The 19,942-nt window shown below is 43.4% G+C and overlaps 1 protein-coding gene across 4 annotated transcripts in view; it reads left to right on the top strand.

The window, feature by feature from the left end:
- Positions 1 to 19,942, top strand: part of MAPRE2 (microtubule associated protein RP/EB family member 2) — a 99,208-nt gene that overhangs the window by 35,477 nt on the left and 43,789 nt on the right. Inside the window, exon 1 of one of the 4 annotated variants that reach the window (XM_005517178.2) lies at positions 6,387 to 6,579. The exons of 2 other annotated variants lie outside the window; for them this stretch is intronic. In XM_005517178.2, the coding sequence (XP_005517235.1) occupies positions 6,461 to 6,579 (119 nt within the window). In that variant the 5' untranslated portion in view covers positions 6,387 to 6,460. Of the gene's footprint in view, positions 1 to 6,386; positions 6,580 to 19,942 lie in introns of those variants that run through there. One more of the 4 variants, XM_088066439.1, reaches the window with a different exon arrangement.

Raw genomic sequence — 19,942 nt, 5'->3', positions numbered from 1 at the left:
CATCCTCTGAAAAAATGTAGGAATCCAGATTACCTGAACATTTTTGATGTTTTTATTTTGGCTTTCCATACTCTTTACATCTGAATTCTGACAAAACAAGCCTAGAGAGCTAGTTAACACCTCGGTGCTGATGGAAGTGGTAGTGGTACATCTAGAACAGCTCCAGCCAAAGAAGTCCATGTAAATGCATGTGAATGAGCCATGAGTCAGTCTCCAGTTTCAATCCCTTTCAACCAGTATTAAAGACACAGGAATCCTTACCCAAAGCACTTATTGATCACAGTCTCCATTTCCAGGTTTTTAGATGAGAGCAGCTCCACAAAGTGTGTCTGAAACTCTGATTTAGATTTTACCCCAGTGGATATCACTGAAAACAAAGGTAACAGACACTAAAGAATTCCAAATTTTGGGTTAGTCTGGAGTTAATGGAAGTAAAAATTCCTTCTCTTTGGAACCATTCCTCACTGAAGTATTTCCTGCTCTCACGGGAGCTTTTTGTTATGTAGAAAGTACTGGATAAAAATGTTCTGTCTATTTGGTGTGAACTTCTTATGTTTTAAGTGAGGAATCCTTTGATGTATACTGAAGAATGCTTCTTTCTAAATAGGAATTTGGGGAATTTATTCTTTAAAGCAGCTGGATTTAGCTAATTGGATTTAATAAATGTCCACTAAACCAATTTATTAATTTTAATCTAAGAATTAATACTAAAAGTATACAACTAGTTTTAAAATACCTTATTCAAGGGTTTTCAAAATCCTGTCCCTGTGAACATAAGTCCTTGTTTTGTAGCCAGTTCTTGAATCTTGAATTAATCCTCTGATTTCTGTTTGATTTCTACAGTAACTATAAAAGGTAACTGTGGCCTTTCTAAAGGAAAACACCCACAGTTTGTGGCTCTACAAGATATCTCTCTTTAGCAATCAATTCATGCACTAATGGTCAGATTGGATTTGCAGCTCATAAGACTAAATTTTCGAGTATGCTTAGTGGACAAAGACTCCAGGATTTATTTTATTCTTCCTCACAGGCACAGACCACTTTTTAAAATGTTAAATGTGAGCTCTGAAATATAAATATGTCTGTATATTTAAAAATAGACCTGAATTACCTCATAGGGATGCAGTCCATGCACATTGTGTAATTAGGACAGCCCTCTCTTTTTTTTTTCCCCTCTTTATCTGTGTCCCTCCAGGGAAGGCAAATAATCAAGACTTTGCTTAAAGTGGCAACACTAGAATCCCCAAGGGTGGGAAGCTCATTCTTTGTCTACAGGATGTCTGGAGTGATAAGTAGCTGTTTTAATACAACTCATGCAGTGTTTCTTTGTCCTGACAAAATTAACATTTGCTGTTTGCCATAGTGAGTTTAAATGCCCAGAAATATAAGGTATAGAATGAGGTGATGGGATGGCAGTGGGACAATTTATTCAGTGCTGCGTAAACAAAGTCTATAAAGTTACAGTTTTGAATTTTTACCTGAAGTGATTTTATGCCACTCTCTTCCTTTGGGTTGATCAGTGTTGCTAACAGCATGTCAGCAAAATAGGAAGCACAAGTTCTGCAAAACCCAGGTCAGCTTGAAACTTGCCATGCACCTCATAATGTCTCATATATGTTTGGTGTGTTAGTAACACTGCTGTTGTTGACCCCTTTATGGATGTTTCTGTGTGACATGCTATTGTCACAGGTTAAAACTGTGCTCTAGTTTAGGCTGGCACAAGCCAGTGTTCTCTAATGGACCTTCAGTTGTAGATACCTCACTTGTACGTCTCACAGATAACATGCAGATCTGGATCTCCTAAATCTTCTGTTTCTAATCTGCTAAATGCAACTTTAGAAATTAGGCTGATTCTGACGCAGCCTAATTAAGTATGCTCCTGGTTATACCCATCTTACTGAATCTCCTCCATGCATGTCAACGTACCTTAATGATTTGGGACTTCCTTGAACATCCAAGGTGTGTCCAAGACTTAACAGAGTAACTTTTTTAGCTCGTCCCAAACTTTCTTCCTGATTTGCTTTATTAACTTATTTTCAAATTTAAACACTGTTGGCCAACTCCTTCAGGAGAAAGAGACTGTTTCTGCATGGATTTCTTGTAAACACACACACACTTGAGTGCTAGAATTAACAGATTTTAATCTACAGTGTGTGAACTTGTGGCTTTACAGAATTCTGTTAATCTTTGTTGCGATAAAGGAAGACTGTGAGAATAGTTAAATTAGAAAAGCAGGCTACATTGCTCAGGACTGCTGCTTTCCAAAAGTTATTGCAACCTTCCAACCGTTTTCTGGAACCTAGTCTCGGTTTTTTTTTCTCCAGTGGGAAAGACTGTATTTGTGACAGGAATGTTCATTAAATTCCTCAGAAAAGTGATGTACATGGCCCAAAATACTTATACTTGCATGATGTTTGCTTCAGTTTGTAGCTGGGTTCTGTTCTGAGAAGACTGCAAGCAATATCACACTGACTACTTTACGAGCTTGAATATGAACCAAGATGTCAGAGAAGAGGGATGCTTGCTGGCCACTCTAGGGTTAAATGTGTTTTTCTTAGTCTCACTCCCTATTCCTCCCACTCCCCCAAAATTATCCAAGTGGTGGGGAATTTCTGCAATCATTAATTGTATTTATAGTTTGGCTATGTCATTAAATACTCCCTAAAACCATGTGTGGGTTTTTTTTATCCCCTCACAAATGTATCAGCAGAAGTCACTAGCCGAGACATCACCTTTGCTGTCAGACTGTACATTGATTGCTTATCAGCATTAAAATATTTATAATTTATTTCCACATTAGCTGCCTAATATAAAATTCTGGCTTGAGTATGCCTGAGGTGTTTCTAGTACTACATTTTGGGCTTTTAGAGGATTTTACTCTCAGGTGTTATAAATTAAGCCTCATGGCCTTTCTACTCCAGTAAGTGAGGCTTAGAGCAAGTGAAGAGAGAGGAACTGAAAATAAAAGCTCTGAAGAGGAGGGAGGAACCAGATTTTGGAGAATGATGTTTAGGCCTATTCCAGTACTTGCTACTATTCTCTCTACCTGGTTCACCACAGCAGAAGTCAAAGTACTGGAATGAATGTCATGTGGTAGAGTGGTGCTCTTTGCATCAGCAGTACACCTGGGACTTGCTGTGTGGCTAGCATGGCACAGGAGCAGGTGGTCTTGAGAGGATGTGATATTTCCATCCCTGGAAATTTTCAAGATTTGGATTGATTACAATCATGCCATCAAATGTGACCTGATCTCATATTAGTGATGATCCTGCTCCAAGTGGGAGATTGGACTGGATGACCTCCATAGGTCCCTTTCAGCCATTGCCTCTGTGGTCTCAGTGCAGAAGATCTATTACATCAGGTTTTGTAATTCCACCCTTTGGCATTAATTGCTTTCCTGACTCTTGGCTTTGCTTAGTCAGCACATTGCTTGTGATACCAGATTTTGGTATTTTCAGCATACCACAGGTGGAGCTTTTTATTAACACCAATTCTGACCTTGTATTCTTCAGATCAGCTCTCTACTTGTGTGTCTAATACATGTAAAAATATATGAAGGCAGCATAGATGCACAGACACGTAATAACAGCAACAGGTTTCCTCTTTCTTTGAGACCTTTTAGCTTAGAATGATGGAAGTGGGAGGAAGATGCTGGTGGCTTCCAGCACTTCAAGACAGGAGTTGTGCTTGTGGGCCACACAGTGCCCAGAAACAGAGATGTAGATAGGGTGAATGCAGTGCATATTGCACCCAGATTGCACCCAGAGCCCCCCAGGCTGTGCTAGATCGACTGAAGCACACTGAAACATGTGCTTTCTGAAAACCTGTAAGAGGCTGCTTCTGCTGATGCCTGGCTCAGCCTCCATAAAGATAAGGTACTGTGCTGAGGGAATGTGCTCTTCTGACCATGAGTCCTAATGCAGAGGCAAGAAGAGGTCTGAAGCAAGGCTGCCATGCTCTCCTCACCTGCACCTCTCTTCTGTAGCTTTGTTGGTACATGTTTTAAACAGCTTTAGAGATTTGAATAAAGAAGCTTCTGCTCTTTGCCACTGGTGAAGAAATAAAAATGTTTTTATAAGTTAGGGTTGCAGAGTATTTTACTGCTTGCTCCCTAGCAGAGCAGGTAGGGTTATGTCTGGCAGATAAAGACCTGCTATAGATTATTTTTATATTCTGTCACCACGTAGCATTTCTGGCTTCTTCATGTTCTTGAGTGTTACTGAGACACTTTTTGGCCTTTTTAACAGAATGTTTTTTGTCACTTGGAAAAGACTCATCCAATTACTAGATGAATGAAAATTTTTTGCAATGAAGTGTGCCAATTGCAAATGTCCATAGATTGGTTACAGAAGGTAAATTTGAGTATATTTGAAAACCTGGGAGAAAGTATAAGTAAGATTCCCTGTCTTGATGTGCAGAGGACAGTGGCAAATTGGCAGACTAACTTGAGCCTAATTAGAGATTGCTCTAAAATGTGTGTTAATCTATACATCTGATTTAAATCCAAGGAGACTCTCAGCAGTCCAAGTGTTGTGCAGTTGGTGTTATTGATTTTATTCACCTTATAAGCTCTCTGTGAATGGTATATATTATGAATGTAATAATGTAAACTAAGCTTTCCATAGTGCCATTTCAGTCTGAAAGATTAGGTAAAGATTAGTAATTTCATTAAGTCACTTTCTTTGTGCGGAAAAAAATCAGAGGTAGAAACCTGATCAGACTCATACGTCATAACTTCTGAGTTAAAATATCAGCATGTGTCTCTGAGAACATATTAGAAATATTCACATGGCTTTTGTTGGAAATACCATCTTAAAATTCTTTTAAAAAGATTTGGGGGCATGTATTTTTAAAGATGTTAATAGAGCAGCCCAAATATTTAGTATCTAACAGCCTTGAGGTCATACCAGATCTGTTTAGAGACTGTGCCTTTAGCCACCCTTATTGGTTTCTGCTTAGAGAAAACAATTTGTAAGCAGCTGGACAGTATTTTTCTACTGTGATAGAAGTGTGGGGTTCAATGCACTATTGGGATACGAGGGTAGGTTTTGACTACAGGGAAGTTTAGGTCTGCTCCTGAGGATGACCTGCATTGATCTGTGGTAATGTCAAACTTTGAAGCACATTGCTATTTAGGCAAGGGGAGATGTGCAGAAATCATAGAGCTTTGCAGAGGGAAATGGACTGGAGAGAATGCAAAAACTCTTCTAGAAGAAGAGGAGGAAAAGATGAGGGCTGTGTGACTGGTGGTGGTAGCAGTGCCAGCAGTTCAGCGTTACTGCCTTGGCAAGTCTCTTCCCTTCTTGGTTTTGATCCAAGGAAGATTTTAAAGGATGCGCCATCAAACGGGTTTTTTTCTGTGCAAGCCTGAGAGCAGGAGAATGCTGGAAATGTCAGGTGTTGTACTGTGCTCTCCAGTGAAGTTGTAAGCAGGGATACAGAGCTTGGTGACTTGAACATCCTGGAGCTTGCGGTGGAAATGCAGGTGGAGTAGCAGACAGGAACCGGGGTGGGGGGAAAAAACCATAACAACTGAGACCTTCGTGTGCTGTTTTATTATTAGGAGTCCACGATTTTTTACATCTTTTAGTCTCACGTCACTTAATATTTATGGACTTGTTAAAAATAAAGCGCTTACCGTATGAATCACAAAACCCAGGCTGTGATTGCTGCGAGCTGCAGCCCGTGCGGGCGGGCTTTGTGCGGTGGGGATGGCCAAAGCCCCCGGCACACCCGCGCCGAGGGGAGATGCTGGGCAGAGCTGGGCGGTGTTCCCTGCAGCGGCTCGGCGCTCTGTAACCGAGCAGCCCGGCGTGCGGGCTCCTTCAAAGGAAGGAGCCTGAGCCCGATAGCTCCTCGGTGTGAGGAAAAGGCGGACGATGCTGAGGTACCGGGGCACGGAGGGTGATGATGAGGCATCGGGCGTCGAGGTCTTGGTTGGTCTCGCACAAGCCGGGCGCACACGCGGCTGTCACAGGCGGCTGTGGGCAGGGGCCCGGCGCGGTCCCCACGGGAGGGGTGGGCCCACGGGTGCAGGGACGGGCTCGGGGGCGGCGGGACCGCCGTGCGCGGCCGGGGCGCGTGTGGGGGGTGCCCCGGCGCTTTGTCTGTGCCTGCGCCGAGCGGGGGCCGCCGAACCGCCCGGGCCGCTCCGCCGCGGGGCCCGGCGGCTGCGGCACACCCCCGGGGCGAGCGGCTCTTTGTGTGGGGGCGCGGGGCGGGGCGGGCCCCTCTCTCAGCCTCCCCTCCCCTCCGTGCCCGCTGCCGTCCCCGGGCGCAGCGCGGCGCCGGCCGGTTGCCATGGCGAGGGGCGGTCACGTGTGGCGGCGGCGGCGGCGGGGCTGACGCGCGGCGGGGCGGGGCGGGCGGGCGGCAGAGTCGCGGCTGCCGCCACCTTCCGCACACCAGCAGCAGCAGCAGCGGCAGCAGCGCGGGGCTCTGCGGAGCGGCGGGAGCGCCAATGCCCGGACCGACCCAAGCCCTGTCCCCAAATGGCGAGAACAACAACGACATCATCCAGGATAACGGGACCATCATCCCCTTCAGGAAGCACACGGTGCGGGGGGAGCGCTCCTACAGGTACTGCGGGGGGGCTGCGGCGGCGCGGGGGGCGGTTGCATAAGGCGGGCGGGCTGCAGCCCCCTCCTCTCCCCCCGGCCCCGCATTGTCCGGCTGCGGAGCGCTCGGGGGATAGGCGGGATGCGTGCGGGCGCTCGCCGCGCCCGGGCGGAAGAAAGGCGGTTAAAAATGATAATTAAAGGGGAAAAAAAATAAAATAAAATAAAGAGGTGGGGGAAATAAAAATGAAGGCAAGAACGCCCCCCGCGCAGGCAGCCAGCTCCCCTTGGAAAAGAGCCGCAGCACCTCGCTGCGGATCTCGGAGGGAGGCGGCGCCGTGCGGGAGGCGGCGGCCGCGGATGGCGGGGCGCGGGCAGCCCCTGCCCGGCCGGGAGAACCGCACCGGGAACCGGGCACCGGGCAGTGCCCGCCCCCAGCACGCCGGTGTGGGGGTGACAGCCGCCCCCCGCTCCTCGGGGCGGGGGTGACAGCTCTCCCGGTGCCTGCGCGGGGGAGGGTGGCTCCATCCCCGCCCCCCGCTCCCCGCCAGCCCCATTTTGTGTTTATTTATCGTCTCTCGTTTGGAGGGGGGGGGACACCCGTCTTTTGTCGCAGTTGTAGGCATTTTTGATGAATCGTTTGGCATGCGTTGCTGCCCGCGCTTCTGCATTAACATCTCCGACAATATGTTCCGGCAGATAAGCTCATTAAAATTGTTTGCATTGTTTGATAAGGGTCGCGGCGCAGCCCGGAACGCAACTGGTTTGATGTGCTCCTTGCTGCCGACTCGAAGGGCGATAATACGGCCGGTGTCTCCTTATGTCAATATACAGTTATTTTAAATGCTGCCTGGATGACAGCAAGCAGTGCCTCTGCAGAGAACACGCCCCTTAAAGCTGGTTTTCAAGCAGCAGGAAATGATGCTGCTCTCAAATATCTGACTAAAGTGGCGAGTTGTAAGCTCGAATACATGAAAACAAACGTGGATGACTTGGCTTGTTTGTCTGAAGGAAATCGCAGTATTTTTAATTCTGCTGAGAAATAACGGAGCTGCTACCGGCATTTGGCCATTAATAACCTTAACAGTGAATCTCATTGTTGATCACACACTGACGGGCGTGCGTGAAATGCGTCGGAGATCCCAGTGTGTGGTTAGTTTGAATTGCACAAAATCTAGTCTGTGTCTCTCTCTGATACTTTGTGTACATTTCGCACAAAGTAGCAAAATTGCTTTTGCAAGGACCTATTTCTACTTGCAGAAAGCCTGGAGCTCTCACTTCCTATGCATAAATTTCAGCTGAGAAGTACAAGATTCTGTTTTAGGGGAAAGCTGTACTTCCATCGTCCAGCTAAGCAGAAATATGAAATAAATTTGAAATGCCATGCATCTACCGCTATTCTGACGTCATAGGTACCACTAATTGCTAACTTGTTTCCTTCAGAAGAGTTCTTTGGAAAACCTCTGTTGCATGGGGTTCTCCATTCTTCTTTTTCAGTAGGTTTGTATGTGTTTTTCTACAGTCATTCAGTTCTCTTGTCCTTTTGCCTGTCATATCATACACTGAACTATGTCTAGAAAAGATGTTTTGTGAGGCTGCTGTGTTCAGCATGTGATGACAGGAATAACTATATCACTTGCCCAGTTTTCCAGAAATTGTGAAGATACTCTGCATCTGAATAGCCTTCCATCTGGAGGAATACTCCTTAGTCTTTTAGTGCTTTGTATCCCTCTCTAGAGCAATATAAAGAAATACAGAACTACTGATTGCATGTTATTTTTGGTCAATAAATAATTAATCCAGTTCAATATATTTCAGAAATAAACCTTTAATGCACAAATAAAAATTTCCACTGGGGAATTCTATTAAGGTTGTTTTTTTTTTTCCTTTTGGAAACTTACCATGTTCTACAGTCATAACTCCCATATCTGTTGATTTCTTCCTTTCTCCAGGAGAAAGGGAGAATGGTACTTAACTTGCCTCCATCTGTAGCTAAAGTCCTTTAGGAAGTAAATGTCAAGTGTAACAGAAGAGAAACATTACAGAAAATACATGAAAACTGTGGTGAAACTTCTCCTTGATACTAGAAAAAAATGGCTTTTAACTTCCATGACAATCTTTAGTAGCAAGTTCGGTCCTTGTTCAGTGTGAGTGGCAGCAGGAGATGACTGGGTACAACAGATGAATTCCATCACTTTAGTGCCTGCTGCCAGACTGGACTGTCAGTGCCATTCCAGACTTCTGGAGCAGCTTGCTGGACCTCAGCATATGACACATCAGGTCGCTATGCCTCTGATTGTTGGGCTGGCTTCTTCCATCTAGGAATATGAAATGAATATGTCATTAAACACACCCTAGAGCTTGACAGCAGATGAGCAGTTGTACAAAGCTAAAACACTTCTGTATCCTGCAGCTTTGCTCCTAAGTTAACCTGCATCTACCATGTGTAGAGAGGTTCAGTATTTGCCTTTTGATCCTTCTCTCCCGTAGTAACAGAAATGCTTTCTCATTTTACAACTTTTGACATGTTCTGTTTCATAAGTATTTTAAAACAGAAGTAGTCTTTACTGGTCAGAAAATTTGTGTTCATCAGGTTAGTTATTCTCAGACCTAAAAAAAAACCCTTTGCTATTTCTAATACCAGGTTTTACCAAAGATTTGATATCCAGCTCTTGAAGCAGATTTACAAACAGCTGCAGGTTGCACTGTTTTACAGACTAGGAAGATGACATGGAAAGAGCTGCTGTAAGTTATCCACGGAGTTGAGGATGCAGCAGGGAATTGAGCCTATACCACGAGTCCCAGCCGTGTGCTCTGTATGCAAAGCCACAAATAGTTTTCCCAAAGAACATATTCTATTTTGCAGACTGGGACATACAGGCCCAAGGTGTTAAGTTTCTCATCCAGCTTTACTTAGCTGGTAAATGGAAACCAGGCACTTTGGCATAAAATTTAGTCACAGGGTGATGTTACCTGTTGGAGTTAATAACTGTAATAAATCTGTATTGCTCAAGTGAAATGCTTCAGATTGGGAGACTGTTTAAAATTTCATACCGAGGTGTCTTTTGCTGGCCTGAAGCAGACTTTGGGTAATTTCTGAGAACGGTATTATATTTAATAATAGTTTTACTTCTGTGTTCAAAGATGGCTGAAAAAATTCAATGAGAAACCAAATCAACAGCTGTGTGGAGATTTTTTTATTTTTTTTTTTAAATAAGATGTGTTTGCAGTGCTTTTTTTTTTTGCCAGGTATCTTGTGTGGTTGATCAGCTCATCATATTTTTAAAAGCTAAAGTATTAAGAGTGAATACTTCTAAGTTCAAATGGCATACCTAGTCTAAACTACCCCAGTCCTAAAGAGACAAACAGTCGTACCTTCCTTTGCAGGATACTGTGCTTTACTTCCGCTTTTTCTCTGTGTGTTGCTAGAAAAATGGTTTTCTGGCCCTTCGTTCCCTGGCTATATTTAGTTTTCTACCCAGAACTTGCATGAAGCAGAGGGGAAGGGCCCAACTTCCTGATTATTTTTCTTCAAATTACTAGGCTAAAAGGAAAGAGTATTTCTGGTTTAGTTTTTATCTATGAGTGTGTACCTTTTTAATGTTACCTGTTTTAAATATTTGTTTTTCCTGAGTGTTTTCTTCATTCTAGAATTCATTGTGTAAGCAGATGAGTGATGGTGCTGTGCATAATAATGAAAGCTAGATAGCAGTGGTGATTTCCTCACCCTCTGCTGGAATAAGTTGTGGGGTGTTACAGAGCATATCTGGCTGCCTTTTACAGCAGTACGAGCTGATAACTTCCATGCTGAAAGTCAAGATTTACATTACAGAGAAGTCTGGTTTTGGTCTTCGCCTCCCAAACTCCCAGTGAATTGCTGGATTCAGGCTGGCCCTGGGCAGCAGAGAGCATCCTTCCCTCGGCAGGAGCTGCCCCTGTCTCTGGTGACTCTGTGCCTTCCACAGGTGTGGCTTTACTCAGGGTTCAGAGGGGACCTATGGCTCTGCCGTACTCTGGGCAGAAGGAATTTCTTGCTCTAAAATTAGCTTCCACTGAATATGGTGAGCAGGTAGTTACAGTGAAGTTAAAAAGACCATTTGTGTTGATAAAATTTAATATATAAAGGCCCAAGCTTGAGAATTGTGAAGATACAGAGTGAAAGCAGTGAGTTGTCTTCTCACTTCACAGAGATAGGCGTGTCTTCTGAAACTGTAAATGCCAGTCAAAGCAAATGCTATTAAGTGTATTAATAAGTGAATCTTTATTTTCAGAGGATTTGCTCTTGACCTGACAGTTTTATTGCAGATTATGAGAATTTTGCCCTAGATTTTATTGAAAGCAGGAAAAAATAACAGATGTTTAAAAACTTCATTGACAAACTAACATAAATTACGCCCTATAAATCTGGTCCATGCTTTTCTAAAAGTTGTAGCTGTGATAACCCCCTTGTCTGCCAAGCGTCTGGATTGCAACAAGATAGTATGTATCAGGGAAAAGACCGTCCTGATGACTTATTAGAGCAAGCAGCTGACTAGCCAGCATTAAGGAGGGACCATGGCAGACATCTTTCCTTGGTTCCTGTCAGCTTAGGTACCCTCTATTTTCTTTCACTTTCACGAAGCTGTCTTCCTATTGCTGCCACTGCTGTTCTTCTTTAATCTTGTTTTCAGCTTAGGGAGTACTCTACCTAGAGAGAGCTGTTTTGGTGAGAATCTTCTGCTGGGAAGAAGATTTTTTTTTCTCAAAAAGCACAGGGTGAAACTGAAGCTAACTTAGAATCACATGTGAGTGTATGTAAAAGTCTCTGAGGGTTAGGAGGATGACTGTACTCGATACTGCATCAGTAGTTTGAAGCTTAGATAGTCCCTGCCTGCACTATTGGGATATCTCTGTTGGCCTGGATTTAGATCTTCCTTGAAGGAAATACCTACATAGTGTTTTGGGGGCTGGAGGTATTTGTTTAAATCAGGGGCTAAGAGGGAGTGACTGGGGAGAGAGGGGAGAAAGCATGCCATAGACAGCCCAGTTTGTGTAAGGAAACTGAAGTAATTCTCAGAGAGAGCAAACTCCTCAGCTTATACCCGAGTGCTCTCACCATAAAGGTCTGAGAACACCTAATTTGCACCCAGGCTCCTTGGGTTTCAGAAACATCCTGTAGGTGGGAGGCTGCATTCTGGTTTTTGTTGTGTGATGTGGGTTTTTTTTAAACTACCTTGTTGAGCTGCATAGCAACAGCAATGTGGTTTCGGTATATTAACAGAAAAAGTAGCAAATTTGGGGCACGTGAGAACTGAACCTGATGCTGGCACTTTCAGAAACAGACATTTTGGCTTCTGCCTAGTGTCTTCATTCTAGTCTTCCTAGAAAACATGCACTGAAAAATATGCTGCATTATGAAAGAAAGGTGATTTGGAGGTGGAGCTGTGGAGCAAGAGACCTTGATTAAAGCTGTTTCTTTGGCTCATTTGAGGGAGATGCAGGAATGTTCTTCCAGGGGGCATACCTGGACTAACCTTTTGTGATATAAAACTTGTTTTGGGAGCCACTAAGAAAAGAAAATGTGTGGTAGGTCTATATTTCAAGCCTTGGCATTTGAATGTGTGACTCTTTAAATATATCTTCAGAGGTTTTGGGGTTTAGTGGGGAGGTTAGTTTAATTTGACAGTCTCTTCTCCTTCCTCATGCCCAAAGGTAATTATAGCAAAGGCTTGGTAAGGAAGCAGATAAATAGTGTGCCAGCTTTTCATTTTGGAAGTGCAACTTTCAGCCTTTGTTTGATAATTGAAAACGAGTGGTCTTGCCACATCTGTTCTCAATCACGCCAGCCACTGAGTGGGATGGCACGAAGGCCGTGGTGCAGTGGCAGCAGCAGCGAGGCTCACGCTGCACCGGGACAGCCTTTGCTGCTTTGGCTGCTTGCATCCTCCTCGCTCCCTGAATCCTGGCCTCCAGCTAGCAGCACTGATCGCTCACTTCCAGGATCAGTGCTAGGGAATGTAAATGGAAAACATCCGTGTTTCTTCTGGGGATGGTGTTAGCTGCGAGCTGCGTAGCTGTTTGGATCTTGCTCAGATCTCTGCTGCCTGACTCACCGATAAAGCATCTTCTTCGTATTGTTTCATTACGATTAGGTGGGAGCAGGAAAGGAATATCAGCTATAAAATTTACTAAACATGCATTTAACTGTTGTGGTTTAAAAAGAGTGTTGTTTTGTTGTTTTTTGTTATTTTATTTTTAGCACAGTTCTACTGTTTTGTGCCATGAAATATTTAATTCAAGATTAAAATCTTACCTGTGATATTTTGACAAAAGTTTGTCTAGTTTTCTAGTGGTATACTAAGTTATCAAATACTTTGTAGAGAGGGCTCTGTGTACTGGAAGCACACCCATTAAATGTCTCAGTTTAGCCACTCTGAAGTAATTTCTTGTTTCCCATAGAGCCCCATGATTAGTGAAGGGTGCATTTGTGTTAAGTGGTTTTTTGCTATGCTATCCAAACAGGAAGTGTAAACATTCATCAGTGAATCCAGACTTAAGGATGTAGCTTCCGTAGGAAATCCTACAACTGTGCCAAATCATTCTGCCTGGAGAGAAGAAATATGCCATGCAGGTTGTACTGTTGATCTTCTGGCCTTGTGTATGACCACCTTGCATTGTATGGTTTCAGAGGCTTAATTTTCAATATTAGGTTTCTTGGCAATTTGGAACCCAGAGAGAGATCTCAGTGGAACCCTTAGTTGAGATCTGCACACTTCAGTTTTATCTTTTAGGAGAAACTCAAGTGAATTTCCCCCCCTGCAGCAGGGTTCCGTAGTACCATACAGATTTTCTACCCAAGCAGCTGTAATTATTCAGAGATGCACATGAATGCAAATTCTTTCCTGTCACTCTGGAATGCAGTGTTGATGCTCAGAAGGGCTTGCTGGCAGTATGTATTAAACAATTTTGGGGGAATGAAAATTCATTTTAGGCAAATCTTACACAGTTGTTATGCTTCGCTTCTTAAGGTTAATCTCTGTGGATCTGGTCCAGTAATATCATGGATAGGAAACACTAAAATATTTGAAGTAGGATACTCATTTGTTTTACTTACGGATTCAGTGTTACACAAATCATAGCTTGTTAAAATAACTATAGAATCTATGAGTAATTTTTTGTATGGAAGTGCAACACATAACCCAGTGATATGAAAGTCCCACGGGAGCTTGTTTATACAGAAAGACCATGGTGTGTGGGAGTGCTGAGAACAGGGAAGCAGTGGTAATTGGTTGGATAGAAGGGATACATTTTCCCAAAAGGACAGCATTCAGTTGTAATTAGTCATTCTGTTGGAAACCTTGTTATGCAGAATGGTGTTTGTTATATTTTACTGAATTGAATTGTTTGGGATCCATATCGCTGCTTGCCCATAATAATGTTTCGAAGTTATACATGATGTAAACATGACAGATTCTGAAACAGGGTCTAAATACACTGTTTTCAGTCAACACATAGATGTTGTGCTAGTTGTCAGATTCAAGGAGGCATAAGAAATATTATCTTTTACTTTTTTTACTTCCTTTAATATATCTGCAAAGAAGACAAGCTGAGACACCTGGGGTTACTCAGCCTGGAGAAGAGAAGGCTCTGGGGAGACCTTAGAGCAGCCTTCCAATACTTAAAGGGGGCTTGCGAGAGAGCTGGAGGGGGACTTTTTACAGGGGTTTTACCAGGGGCTCCAACAGGTATATAGTTGTTAGATAAGGGGCAATTGCTTCAAACAGAGAGTGTGTTTAGATTAGGTATAAAGAATAAATTCTTTAGTGTGGGGTGATGAGACACTGAAACATGTTGCTCGGAGAAGTTGTGGATGCTCTGTTTCTGGAAATGTTCAGGACCAGGTTGCATGGGGCTTTGAGCAGCCTGGTGTAATGGAAGGTGTTGCTGCCCATGGCAGAGGGGCTAGACCTGTATGATCTTTAAGGTCCCTTCCAACCCAAACCATTTTGTTATTCTGCATATTTCTACCTGCAGAGGTTTGGCTCTCTAGTGCACATTTTTAATCTGTGGTTCCCAAGTGTGAAATGAGTTCCGCAGAAGCAGGGATGCTGTAGAACTGACTTGTCTCTCAAGCAACTCTATTTTTAATATGGTGAGGTGTTTTTTTCCACTACCACATTATGCACACCCCCGAGTTGTTCCTGAAGGGTTACACGGTATGGACCTGGTGGTGCTGGTGAACAAGATGAACATGAGTCAGCAGTGTGCTCTCGCAGGGAAGAAGGCCAAGCCCGTGCTGGGCTGCATTGGCAGGCATGTAGCCAGCAGCTCTGTGGAAGTGATTCTTCCCCTCTGGTGCTTCTGAGACCACATCTCACATACCGTGTCTGGATTTGGCCTCTCCAGTTTGAGAGGGACAATGACAAACTGAAGTGAGTGTGGCAGAGGGACACCAGGATGGTCAGGGGGCTGGAGCTTGTGACCTGTGTTTGGTCAGTCTGGATAGGAGCCAGCTCAGGAGAGGGGAAGATCTCATTGCAGTCTTATCTGTCTAGTGGGAGACTGTGTGTAAAGAAGATGGAGCCAGGTTCTTCTCTGAAGAAAGGGTAAGAATGAGAGGCAATGGCCATCAGCAGCTGCAGCAGTAGAAAGTACTTTGGATATTGGAAGAAATGTTTACACAAGCTGGGATGGTCAAACACCAGAAATTACCCAAAGAGGGTGCAGAATATCTGTCCTTGGAGGGACTTGAAACTGAGACAAATGGGTTCATCAGCAGCCTTCTCTTGCTATTTCTGCAGTGACCATGAGGCTGGAGCTGGAGCAGATCTCTCTGGAGTTCCCTGCCTACCCAAGCCAGTTTATGATCCCATTCTGTAACTCTAATAAACATAAACAGTTCGTGATTTAAAAAGTAACAAAATCATGTGCTTTAAAAATGAAAGGAATATCATCTGGAAACAACTTTTGTACTTCCAGGGAGATGAAATCAGCCTTGTCATCAAAGGTTTCAAATGGAAAAGAAAAATACATGTATGCAGTCTCAGTATGACTTCTTCAATATCAAACATTTTCTCTTCATAAATATCAAAGATAGTTTAATTCTTGTGAAAGCTATAGTTCTGCTGCAGCAGTATATTAATTCATATTCATATAATTTCATATTGCATTCTCTAAATTACTGGGAGCAACTTCTGCAGTTTAGTACCCAGGGATGATCAAAAGTTTGTAGAGACACAGCAGAGCAGAGGCATCATTTTGCTGTGTCATAAAATTAATTATGTACATTGCAACCACAGATTATGTCTTGAAGTTAACAGCTGATAAATTGCTTGCTCTGCTTGTAAGGGATTGTAGCTTTTTTTCACACAGAAAATATTAGCATTATTGATAAGTTTAATATGCAGAAAATGTTTTAACTAGGAGCACGGTTCTTAAACTGTGTCAGATGTCTGTAGTTTGAAGCGCTTTTCCAGGGAGTGGTGCAGAACTGTCTTGTCGCATGGCCTCCAGCAACACTGAGAGGCTTGAAGTAACTAAATATTCACATTGCAACCCAGATTACCTTCTTAACTGCACTTACATGTAGTTGAAGGCAATTGAAGCAATAAACTTTTTTCTTCCTTGTTTATTGTGAGAGTTGAAGTTGGTAATGTAGCTGTTTGCCAGCTGGAAGCAATATACTTTAGGAATTGACCTCAAGATATTCCATGAAAGGAGGCCAAATCCTATTAAACAGTACATCTATCCTTCTCTTACCTTAAGATGCAAGGCTTTACTGGGGCTTGTAGATAAAGAGTGTTGTAACTAATTTCGTTTCTACAATCACAGTTACATCAAAGCAGTAAGCACCTTCTGAAGAACATTATTTTGAAAACAAAGCCTTGGGGATTTCCCCCTTTAGATAGGCAGAAGATGTTAAAAGTTAAAATCTGTCTGAAAGTGGCAGTTTTGCAGACCTTCAAAGACCAACATGGTTGCAAAAAAAAGGTTTTGGGGAAGCTTTACTTGATGCTGGTAGACACCAATTATGTTGGTACTGCAACAATGGTAAAATCATTCTGTGGTTACTGGCACACAGCAAGAGTAATATGTTACATAAATCACAGATGGCTGAGCTAGAATGTTCCTACAGGGCAATTTACTTCATCCAGGATTAGTGAATTCTAGTTTTAGTTGCTCCAAAATTATTGTAGCAGTTAAGCAATTGCTCTTAGAAGTTCAGCCCTGTTCTAGATAGTACTTGGTAGGATTAATTCTTAAGATGTCATTTACTGGTGGTACGTTGAGCACCAGAATCATTTAAGACTGCTTTCTTGTCTGTTACAGTGTTAACCAGAATAAGGGAAGAGGTCAAGTTACTTTGGTATCCAAAACCAAAATTAAGTGTTGTGGCTGTAGTCTTAACACTTGCAGTCTGTCTAATATTAAAAATGGTTTGTAGGGAGTTTGTAATAAGCCAATGACAGGGGTATTTATTTGGGCCTGTATCAACAACGTTGGAGATGTCAGAACTCCAAGATTTATTATTATCAGCAATATTATTTTTAGTCTGGTTTTCACCAGTGGCTGAGGGAGAAGAGGGAGAGAGGTTGGCCTTAGAACCTAATAAAAAGCTCTGCAGTGTGTTGGTGCAGTGGTCTGCAGAGGCAGTGCTGGCAGGGACTGTCAACTGGTTTGTGTCACAGGTGCTGTCTGGAGCTTGGTCCCTCATTCCCAGCAGAAAGCCTGGTGCTTCTCCTTTCCCCCCAAATGGCAGCAGAGCTGTGATAGCAGTGGGGAAGCCTGGGCAACCATACTAAAGCTTAATATTTTTGTTATAAAAATACACATCCATGTTTTAGAGAGTGATGCACCAGTGAAAGCAGCTAGCATGGTTGCCTGTTGCTTCATCTGTTGTCACATGCTTGTTTACAACTTCAGGGCTTAAAATAAATGTTGTCTTATACCCCTGATCAGTGTTGTCACCTTTCTGCCAGGATGACTTGTTCAGGGATGGAGGGGAGCTGGCTGCCTGGCTGATCCCTCAGCAGCTGTGTCGTGCACGCTGTGCTCTTGCACCTCTGCTCACTTTTGGGTCCTGGGATGGTTGCATGAGTGGTTGCTGTGCTATTTCTTGTCCCTTACTTGGTATCACTCCTGGAACTTTCAAAGTGAAGGTGGCCTTGGAAGGAAGGCCACTTAAAAAGGGCCTCATTTTCTTCAAGAACAGAGAGTTGGACGTAATCATCCTTGGTGGGCACCTTCCAACTCATGATATCCTGTGATTCTGACATATACATACATTAATGTTAGAATAAATATTGCAATGCATAAATCAGTACGTATTTACACTTGTTTTTAATGTAGGAGAGAGAAGAGTTGATGCACTACAAAGTCTTTGTGCTATCATATATAGTCTGTGTGTATCATAGTGCATCATTTGTGGGTGGGAAAGCTGTACTCTGCAGTCCCTCTTTAGCTAGTGCAAGAAGTTTCCCATGGGAGTGCTCTGCTCCTTAGCTTCACCTGCCTTGGACAGCCAGCGTTTTTAAAGTGTACTGCAGTCTGTTGCTAGGAAACAGCAGCTGTCTGTTAGGAGAAAGGCTTTGCATTTCCCCTTGTTGAATCCTCCTGTTTTCCCTTCTTCCCAGACTTGTGCTCTTCTGACACACGTGGATGTTCAGTGCCTATCTCCTGCTGAGTCATTGCCTCTCTAGCGTGGCTCTGCAGGGTTGTGAGGCACTTGGAGGCTGCTCAGGCCCCCTGTCAGGAGGGCTGTATAGTATTACAAAATCCCATTTGCCATTAGGTTATGCTTGGAGTAAATCAGCGTGTTACTTTAGCCTTTCACCTCGGAATGTATACATGCCGGAGAGGAGGAGGGGGGCAGCGAAAGCCCGGATAGGTCAAAACTAAATTAATTTGGTGACTTCATCTGTCTCTAGTTGGATCTCATCCCTGCTGAAGCTCCCAAGCCTGCCCACAGCGTTTTCTGGACTTAAAAGGTGGAAATGGCAGGAGCCGGGAGCAGCCGGGCTGCCAGAGCTGCTGCTGGGCTGTGGCGTGGCTGCTGTCCTGCTGCCTTCTGCCTGACATGGTGCCTTGGTGCCCTGCAATCCCAGATCCCAGCACTGCTGGCTGCTCTTTATCAGGGGTTCTGGTTGTTCTTAGCCCTTCCTAATCATGGGCAGGTATTCCTTGGTGTAGATGCAGGTGGCTGCTTAGGTGGGTGGCCGTGTCCACGGTGCTTGGCCTGTGGATTTGCCGAGTGGATTTGGGGACAAGCTCTCCTCCACCGCTGTCTTCATTTTCCCCTAAATCTGCATTTGCTAAAGAACATGGAAGTCTTTTCTCTGAAAGTGAAAGTACTCATTCATTAACTCGTGGGAGCAAAATAATAAGAGGTTGCCCTGTTATTTTCAGTACTTGGGCTAGGAACTGAGGTTTGCTTGCATGGGCTGCCTCTCAAGGCATCCTTTCTTCAGTGGTCAGCACTGATGTTACCTTGCTTTTTGGCACATTTTTAATGTCTTGGAAATCCTTTAGCAGCGTCTGCATGTTTGCTTGGTAATCTGTAATTATGCATAAGGGGAAAAAAAAGGAGAATTGAAGTTCCTGCTTGTGTCTGGGTGATTTGAGACTTTGTTTAACAAAAGATTAAATGTTGGTTTACTCATCAGCTTTCTAGATGTTTTCTAGTTACACAATAGTCATAGACATCTTTGGTTTTCTAAAATGTAGGTGTTTCTAATTGCCTTGAGTTTGTTGTGTAAGTCTGAGAATCATTTTTCTTTGAATCAATGTTTTTTGGTGTTTTTTTCCCTTCACAATCTCCTTGTCTATTGTTAAAGGTAGACTAGTTGCCAGCATCTATTGTGAAAATTTGACAGGTTGAATGTCTTCCTTCAGGGCATCAGAGCAGCAATTCAAGCTTAAGATCTTAGAGTTGAAAGCCTTGGCAGGGGGAGGGTAATAACTAAGGAAAAGCAGTGAAGTTTTTTAGCTTTGCAGCCTTGCCACGGTTAGGTTCCTCTCATCCAGCCTACTTCAAAGGTTTTTTGTTGCTCATCATTAATAAAATGCCTCCTTAATTTGTAGTAACATTCTTTTTAAAGTGAAATTCTATACTGAAATTGTGTGTCCCCATGTTAGCTAGTGCCTGTCTGTTCAGCAGAAAACATCATTATTGCTTTGTTCAGCTGCTCTAAGGCGTGGTTTGAGGGTGCTGTTCACTGCTGTGGTTCATTTCTAACCAGAGTGAATATACCTGTGTGGAAATGGTGGTGGCCAGAGGCTCTGAATTGCTTCCATTTTGTGTAAGCTATTGATGTTTGCCTTTCTTGAATGTCTATGCTTTGTCAAGAATGCTTTCTTTAAAATTAGCATTTGTTTCCTCATAGAAATTGATAAGGGGCCTTTAGAGC

Source organism: Pseudopodoces humilis, chromosome 1, assembly GCF_049639895.1.
Source record: "Pseudopodoces humilis isolate 2021_Gansu_Grassland_sample_001 chromosome 1, ASM4963989v1, whole genome shotgun sequence".
NCBI lineage: Eukaryota > Metazoa > Chordata > Aves > Passeriformes > Paridae > Pseudopodoces > Pseudopodoces humilis.
This window is presented reverse-complemented; position numbering and strand designations above follow the sequence as displayed.